Raw genomic sequence first — 9,076 nt, 5'->3', positions numbered from 1 at the left:
TTAACAAGTTGGAAAATGTGCTATCCCAGGAATAAGAGAGGGAAAACATAACAGCAGTCACCTGCAAGTTTTAATAGAGAGCTGTAACAAATAGCAACCATATATATTTTTTTTTTTCCAGATCATCACTTCAGGGCTGGAGCTGTTTGGTTCTGCCATATTTAAAGATCGAGAATGGTATGCAGAGAAAAAAATGTTTGTAATCTTAATTCCTGCAGGTTCCTACCTATTTCACAGTTCTCCGGTATTGTCTGCCATACACTGGTGAACCCATGAGCTTCTGGGGAGACGGGAAGTACAAATATATGTGGGTTACTCCCTGCCCCCACGTAATGCTGCTAAACCAGCAGAGGAGACCCACCTCTTCAGTTCAATATTGATTTTTTTTTTTCTTATAAATGCTTCTCACTCCATCAATGTCCAAGTAGAAATGTAGCAAGGTCCTCACGGATTCAGCTTACTCTTGCTTTTTTGCTTATATGCTACTAGAGAAACAAAAAGGAAAAAAAGCCCAGAGAAATACTGACAAATCAGTGCTTGGAACACAAAAAATCAAACCAGATTTTGTTTTCCTTTTGTAGTATTGTACTGACCTTGAGGAGGAAAAAATTCTAATTTAAATACTGCAGGATCTAAAATTACAAGTAAGCATCAGCAATGAATAGGGGAAAAAAATTAAAAACTTTGTCATTCTTTACAAAGTGATGGAAGTTATTAGAGGAGGGGAAAGGAAGGAAGGATGAAGTGCACCCATCATCTTCTGCAGCGTACAGCACCAGATGAACAGATAAAAAAGCTTTTAACAGGCATGTAAGACTCCCCACAGATGATACTGGCTTGGCAGAAAGTTCCCACAATGCCACCTTTGCAATATGGTGTATGGTTTTGATCACCTCATTAAAAAGATGTTATTTCACTGGATAACAGCTGAGGTGATACAGACTTTGGATGATGACCAGTGTTAATTGTCAGCAGCAAGAGGAGACAGTGCATCTTTAAGCAGTAGACCGAAGCAAATCAAGTGGAAAATGCTCACTACTGAGGGCAGTTTAAATTGAGGAAACAATTAGTGGAAGAGATTCTGGTACTAATGCTGGAATATAGAGCTTTATGTCATGGGACTTGCACTGATGTGTGTCTGGATGAAATAAAATTTTACGTACAGAGGAACTGGCCAATTTGTAACTCAGATGATCAGAACACAGCATAATATTGTCTCAGAGCAAGCCAACCTGCCAGCTTCTTCCTAGCAGAGCTGAAATGAAAATATCTAAAGCCAAATGTGTTATAGTAAATCAAATGTCTGTAGAGGCCTCTGGTGATATAAAAGCTATTGTCAGATATATAAATAGTTAATATTTACAGCTGAGAGAAAGACATGAAGAAGAACCTGTCCCTTCAGGTTTCACTAAAATAAAGCATAGATTTTTAAAGGTTTCCTTAAATAAGGCTGCAGAGTTCCTCCTTAAAGCATCACAGGCCATTCATTGCTTCAGCACAAAAGCATAATGGACACTCCCCAGCAATGTGGCCTCTAGTGGGAAATCAAGTTTCCACAGAATCAACTTTTTATGCAAGAAAAAATTAATTTTGCCCAAAGCATTCAGGTTTCCTTTGGGAAAATTAAAACAAAATATTTCCTTTACTACATTGGCTTGACCCAAATCAAACGTTTCAGTTTATTTTTTAACTGAACCAGAATATTTTATTTCAACTCAGTTCAACTTGAAACTGCCTCTGGGCTTTCTGTTATGGTGGATATAAATTGTCCAGGAGAATAAGGGAATAAGACAATTTGCATCTCAGCCAGTTAGCTGGTGCACAAGAAAACATTTTTAATTCAACAACATTAAAATGTTACATTTAGATCAACAATACTGGAGCAAAATGCTTGGATACTTCCAAACTGAAGTTCTTCAGAACTTTTCCTCTCATGAAAAAATTCTGAAGGAATGGGAAATGAAATGTTTAAAAAGTCAAAACTGCATGTGAGGAAAAAAAAATCCAACTGTAATTTCCAGTCAACTAATCATTACATCAGTTTTTGCCAGAGCAATTCCATTGAGCTCCACTGGAATCACACTGGAATCAACGGAATCACATCAACCTAAAAGCAGTTGCAGGTGCAATGATACTGACCTCAGTACACCGGTTTAGGCAGCTAAAAGGTGTGCCTTAAGGTGCTCCGGGTTCTCTCTCACATTGACCTACTTGTTGTGACTGTGAGTATGCGGAGGAACTTGCAGATCCTGAGAGAGTGACATGTGGTTAGAAAGGAGGACACGCTATGAATCACCAGGAATACTGCACATCTTTCCAAAACTCATGCATGAATGGGACAATCAGGCTTTTAAAAGCAAGAGATAAACCACAGCTTCACCTGGGATTGAACGGAGACTGAAACTAGCATTTGTGTGTGGGATAGACATGAAAGTTTAGAGAGTTTTAGGGGGTTTTATATATATTTATATGATATATATTTGCTTGTTGCAGATTGCTTAGTATATATTACACTTAGAAGTTCTAGTTAAATTGAGTTATTCCAGCTTTCTCTTCAGCCTCACTTTCTAATATTCAGTTCTCATTCAAAAGCTGTCCAGACCAAATCAATACGGACAGTTTCACATCAGAGACCCCCACAACACCACACCAGTTACTTACCACAGGTTTTCAGTCACCAAGACTCGTGGCTCACGGGAGGACACAGAGTGCCGGTGCCGCAACACCCAGCTTGCTCGGGATCATCATCTGTGGACAGCAAGGGTGAGGGATGCTGCTCCCACATGGATTTGGGAAAGGTCACGTCAACCTGTTCTCACCTCACTGCAACGGCATGAGTCGAGAAGGTTGAGAGATCCAGAATGAGCTTGACTGTAGAGCACGTGTCAAACAAAGCAACGCTGTTTAGTTATTTGTGCTGGTTTGTAATAACTAGGCTCTGATTCACGTCTTGAGGTGCCACAGTATTAACTGCTCCAACAGCCCCTGATAAATGTAAACAGAGATACCAAATAGTAGTAGTCTCAACCACAACACAAATTATTCACATTCCCCTTGCCTTGCTTTGAGATGTCAGAGTGAAAGATTAACCTCTGCAGTTTATACATTTACTGATTACACAATATACTCAAAACATTGAGGAGGGTAATGACAAACTGGGGAATTTTATACTTGAAATAATCCTGAGAACACTAAGTTTGAGTTATGTAAACTGGGTTTTTTACTTCTCCTCGTTCAGATGAAATTGCTGAAAAGCGGCATTACTAGGAAGCAGTTATGTGCACCATGCCAAGCATAAAAACCCTGCCCAAGAGGACAGATTAATGTCCTACAACATTTCCAAGGCGAGCTAGGGAACAGAGGAGGGGGCCCCATGAATCTGCTATGTCAGTGCCTTCCAGAAATTAAAAAGCAATATGTAGACTGTTCCAGTGCCAGCTGTGTTTCTAAAGAATGCTTTCTGTCTAATGCAGACCACATTATCACCATTTTAAGCTAAGATTTCACTTAATTTACATAGACTGGGACAGACTGTAGCTGTCTTTTTGTTTTTTAGTGCAGACACGCTGCCTATTATTGCAGGCTCTCCTGCTGTCACAGTGCGAGCTTGTTTGTTTAAAAATGGAAAATCATGGGATCTACTGTTTTCCAGAGCTACTCACCTTTAGGAAAATCAATGGTCAAGGTTGGCTTTAGACATGACAAATCATCTAGGAGTTGTACCTCACTGTTCTTTCAAAGCAGATATTGCATGTTTAGTTCTGCAAGAAGACAAAAGCACCCATGGAAGCCCTGATACCTTCTTTTCACTGGGTTCAGCACAGAAGGTTGGATGATTTTTGTTGCTTGACACCTGTAATGACACCATATGGAGAGGAAGCCATTTTCGGGTTCTTGGGAAGGTTTGAAGGGGTGTTGTTGCAGTGAAAAACAATTCCTGAGATTAATAATACAATATACTTGTGCTCAGTAGCACATCCAAGATATTTCGCTAGAAGACATCGTAAGATCACTGATTTGTTTCTGACATACTAGGCTACATGAAAGTGTTTTTGATTCATCCATGTTTCATGTGCAAACCTAAAAAAAGACATTTCATCTACTTGTGCCTCAGTTTCACAAATGTCAAATAGTTTTCGGGGGGTCCAGAGTAGTGCTCAGAAGGCACTCAAACCTTACGGTGATGTGTCTACAACTAGACCAAAGGAAATGGTGCAGTGCCTATCTGAAGAGCTTATGACTGCACCTGCAAAGGTCTTAGGCAAGGCAACATGCAGCCTGTTTGCACTTACCTTTTATGTTCCTGATGTCCAGAGCAGAGCCGCAGTCTTAAATGAGTCATTGGAGCAGAGGAAAGATGAAGTAGCTGAGTGAAAGTCGCGGCACTGCAGTGAAGGGGAGAGGAAGCTCCTCCATGAGGAGGAACAGGAGGATGACAGACAGCGTTCTGCCTCTCTCTACCCTTCAGGCGTCTGCTTCAAGCCTACAGGAAGCTGCAGATGTGAAATCAGGATTCACGAGCTTTTTACACACAGCCTATTTCTTAGCGTATTCATTCAGGAAAGTAGAAGACCAGATCCTAAACTTCCATGCCATCCTTGGAGTGCACAGCTCTACTTAGTGAAACTGGGCTTTGCTGGCAACTACAGCCTCTGACCCACAGTTTGGGCTGAAAAAAACCTACCTCCCACCCACCACTGTTACATTAGAGTCATTAGAGCTCAGAGGGAGCCATCTAAGAAAGTAACAGGACACCTGGGTTCCTCACAAAGGGTTACGTGTTCCCCTAGCCAAGGGGCCTTGTGCCCTGTTTTGCACAGTAGCCGTGTTCAACAGAAGCGGGGCCCAACCTCTGCAGCAGACCTGCACTCTCACATTGAGGGCACCTCCATGGGGACGGCTGCCAAACCTTCTGGAGCATGAATGCCAAATTCACTTGGTGAACACAGTAACCAATTTGGTTACCGTATTAAAGGAGAGAGAGAAAGGGCTTCTTCTGGCTCCTGGATGGGACTGCCAGGACTGAAACATTTCTTGCTAAACTCAGCATTATCAGCCTTTTTTTACCAGCTTGTGTTGCCTGATAGTCTTCTGGCCTCACCTACGGGGTTGGGAAGTGTAAGTACTAGGATGACTCATTTCCAGCTCCCACGTGGGCATCAGGAGGAGTTACTGCCTGGCTGCTCCATCCTGCCGTGACGGCTGTTGGTCTGGGCTCAGCTGGGAGCGAAACTGGCTCCAAAGGAATGTTACTGTGAAAGGCTTTCTGTAACAGTGCCTCAATAATCTGGACAGGCTTTGGCGGGTGCTGAGACTCACTTTGACAAGGTTTTGACCCCTGAAGAGATTAGCACCTGTCAGCTGAGCTGTAGTAACTCTCCCTGTGTTTGCAGCCCCCCCAGGATGTGCAGCAGGGTTAGTGGTGCTGCACGTAGAGCTGAGCTATGGGAGCACACTGCAGCTCCCGTGGGCACGCCGGGACCCGCCGGTGCCCAGTGACACTCACACCTCTCTGAGCTCACACTGCAAACTGCCTGAGCCTGCCTGTATAAAGTCGTTGCCTTCTACATGAGGGAAATCTGCAATATATTTCAGGATGGGCAGGGGAACAGCGGACCCACTTAGCTGAAATTTTGACAGCTTAAGTCTCAGAAAATCTGGGAGTAGGTTTTGTGTTAGGTGGCAAATGGAAGAGTGGGCTCTTCCTTCATCTGTGTCCTGGAAGCAGAGGTACAGGGCAGAAACAGTGGAAGACTGTTTTGTTTCCCCCTCTGCTGTATACCGTTTTGCTTTACTGAACTGCTTCATTTGGGACACTTGCTTGGGACAGGCTGCTGGGGTTAGTTGTTACATCCACCTCCTAACAAATAAACGTGACATCAGAGCGACTTCAATTTTTTTATAAATATCTATTGCCAATTTGATTAACGTGTCAACACAGACCTGGAGTTAAAACTGAAGGGGGCTGAATATTACCCCTTCCTTTTAAGGCTGGCATAATTTCCCCTCTACATGGAAAAAGCTTCACACTTACATTTTTCACTAGTATCTACCATCGCGAGCCTTAGATTTTGTCTCTTTTAAGCCTGCATCCTGTAAAAACACTGTAATTGCATGCAGCTGTGTTTGCAAGCCAGCCTCTGCAAATGGAAAGTGTGCACTGAAAAAGCACCCAAGCAGAGAACCTCCAAAATACACACTGCAAAAGCTGCTAGTTTACCAAAAAGACCCTCTTTGGTCTGCCTTCCCCTGCCCTCCTCTGCTGTTGCTACCTTGCAGTTTATGACATCCAGATAGTGGGAGGTCTGACAAACCGAACCAGGCAGCGAGCAAGAAATTCCATTCCTGTTGAAATCAGTAATTGCTCCGTGCAGGCTGCTTTCTCCTGTGTGTGTGTGTGTGTGTGTGTGTGTGTGTACCTTCTTTTGTGTCACTTCAAGAAGGGCTCTGATATTATTATTACTTTAAATATAGCTTGCCCTGAGGCGGGGAAATGCACAAGGAAAGAGTCGGCAAGCAGCCTATCTCTCAGAAGAAAAGAGCAAGCCTCGCAGCACAGGAACTGGCTTCACTCAAGTGTGCAGTTTAGAAGTCAAAAAACTATTCCAAATACCACCATTTTGGAGAAGGCTGAAGAAAAAGGACACAAAACTGGCTAAACACAGTGAAGAATATGGTAAATCAGGGTACAAAGTGCACCTAATTGCAGTTTGAGAGTGGGCTCTGAAGTACAATGTAAGTCTTCCTTAAATTGTATGTTTTTATCGTAGTATCTAGTCGTTTAATTTCCATTCTGAAGCCAGGCTGGGCCAAAAGGCACAATTAGCTACAAAGATCAGCATGGAGCAGAATGTGTAATCTCTGATATGTGGCTGAAAATGATACTGAAATACAACAGAAGTCAGAGACTATTAGCCGTATTATGGAAGAAGAACTATAAATAAGAGCATATCTAATTATTTCAAGAGAAAGATGCTGGATGGAATCTTTAATCAACTTTCTTAATAGGGAAGCGTCAGCTCTGCTGTTTTGTATGGCAAGCTATTTTAATACTGCTGTGTTTAAAACTGTGTGATTACAGTTACCAATAGCAATAAGATGTAGCTCCAGAGGGGAGTCCTAGTGGCTGCAAAAGTTTTTTCTCTTCTATTTCTCCAACATTTTTGCTCTCTGAAGCCTCAAGTCCACATTTTGTATCCTACAGCTTGGTTTTGCTTTTCAGCTGGATTTTCAATGTATGCCAACACTGGACTTCCTATGGACCTGAAAACAAAACATTTCAGCTTTCGGAGTAATTCTGGTATGCTTTTCTACATCATGCTAGTGGCAAAAATAGAGTCGACAAAAGATTCTGCTCCCTCAACTTCTGCCATGGACAGCTGAGGAATATAAAGCCTGATGGTGACAAAGGGTGATAATTTCCTATTTTTCACTATTTATCTCGCCGGTTTCGGACTTAGCAATGGATATTCTTTGTGATGAGGAGAGCTCTGTGAACCCAACTGCAAACTCCTTAATACAAACAAATCATGAGAGAAGACTCTACAGAAATGTTTATGGAGCTGGAGAGATTAATATATCACATCTCTTTAACTTGACTGTGGACTCTGAAAACCTAACCAATCTTTCCTGTGAAAGTAGCACGAGTCCACCGTGCTACTCTTCCTTGTTTCAGCTTTCACAGAAAAACTGGCCAGCTTTGCTGACAGCGATAGTGATTGTTTTAACCATTGCTGGAAATATTCTTGTCATCATGGCTGTGTCACTGGAGAAAAAACTACAGAATGCCACTAACTATTTTCTAATGTCACTTGCAATAGCTGATATGCTGCTGGGTTTCCTTGTCATGCCTGTGTCAATGTTAACCATACTGTACGGTGAGTATAAACTGTGTAACCTACTGCATGTATTGAGAAGCTTTAAACATTGCATGCACATGTTGTTGTTATTATTTCATTCTCTTATTAGAAAAAATTGTAGTCACTCCATACAAGTTGAAATATATGTAATTGATTAATGGATGTAAGAATAGGTGAAGTACTTAAATCTTTTCCTACTTTATATTTGTAGTTACAGGCATTTTAAACACAGTCCAGAATATTAGTTTATTACTCAGTTACTGGATGAATTGTTTCAAAGTGTATATGAAGATGCTTTGTTCTTTCAGATTTTTCCCCTGGCTCATAATTTTCAGTATTCCTAATGAGAATGTAGGGTCCTGCCAGTCACTTTGCTTTGCAAATATGCACAGAAGCACTAATGACTACCTTTAGATTCAAAGTAGGCAACCCCTTCAATTTTTTTTAATGAAGTAATACAAATGTAAATAATTTTCTTAACATAAATACTCTGCTTAGACATCTACTTAACAGCAAATGCTGGAATAAATATTGTGGGAATAAAAAAATGGATGGGAATTAATTCTGCCTGATTTTTAATAACATTTAAAATGCAAAGCTGTGATTTCTTAAGAGAAATTTTTTAAGAATTAAGTGAATAATGACTCACAGTTCATACCCTTGTAGGTGATTAATAGCAGATCTTTCTTCTCATTTTTCACCAAAATCACTTGCAGCACAGCTCACGTAGAAAAAAGCAGCAGCCTACGTGTTCAGTACCAATATTATCAGGCTGTTGTAATCCCTAAACTTCGAGAAATGAGTTTTCCAGTGCCACAACTGAATTGCTACAGTTCAAGGAGAAGCCAGACAGTCAGGAGGAAAGTGAGACTGTCTGCAAAAATTTCTATTGCTTCACTATTTTGCGACTAAAGGTCCAAGCATGACCCTGTGACTTAAGAGAGACTTCATCCAGAAAACTGGAGGTTTATTTCCCAATGTCAGTATTTCTACACAGATTGCCCTCAGTAGCATTTGCAAACTGTATTTGGCATCAGTGATTTATTGTATTAGTGGTGCAATTACCTTTGGTGGGAGAAACAGCGTAAAAGAGAGCTGGGGGAGCAGAAATTGTCCGATGTGTGAGATTAGCAAAACCTTTTTAAATCCTGCGTGATTCCCTGAGACATGCAACAGGGACTCCTGCTGGCCGGGCTCCGATGCTGAGGAACGAGGCG

General features: G+C 41.5%; 1 protein-coding gene and 1 long non-coding RNA gene across 8 annotated transcripts in view; one reads left to right on the top strand and one right to left on the bottom strand.

Annotated features, from left to right (window-relative positions):
• Positions 1–494: 494 nt before the first annotated feature.
• On the bottom strand, positions 495–8,849 carry LOC142599886 (uncharacterized). 7 transcript variants are annotated; one of them, XR_012833308.1, is made up of 5 exons: positions 8,518–8,846; positions 4,293–7,263; positions 3,663–3,853; positions 2,140–2,985; positions 495–1,944 (listed from the first exon to the last, which is right to left on the bottom strand). It is a non-coding gene; the product is annotated as an uncharacterized LOC142599886 (long non-coding RNA). The 7 variants fall into 7 exon arrangements; XR_012833312.1 differs by having other exon boundaries at positions 495–2,249; positions 2,662–2,985; XR_012833309.1 differs by having other exon boundaries at positions 495–2,249; positions 2,820–2,985; positions 8,518–8,845.
• The window catches only part of HTR2A (5-hydroxytryptamine receptor 2A), a 27,345-nt gene continuing 25,527 nt past the window's right edge, over positions 7,259–9,076 (top strand). Inside the window, exon 1 of the mRNA XM_010305685.2 lies at positions 7,259–7,877. Coding sequence (XP_010303987.1) covers positions 7,463–7,877 — 415 coding nt within the window. The 5' untranslated portion in view covers positions 7,259–7,462. The remainder of the gene's footprint in view (positions 7,878–9,076) is intronic.

The sequence above is a fragment of the Balearica regulorum genome, chromosome 1 (assembly GCF_011004875.1).
Source record: "Balearica regulorum gibbericeps isolate bBalReg1 chromosome 1, bBalReg1.pri, whole genome shotgun sequence".
In the NCBI taxonomy this organism is placed as follows: Eukaryota; Metazoa; Chordata; class Aves; order Gruiformes; family Gruidae; genus Balearica; species Balearica regulorum.
The sequence above is the reverse complement of the archived record's forward strand: the minus strand, read 5'-3'. Positions and strand labels throughout refer to the sequence as shown.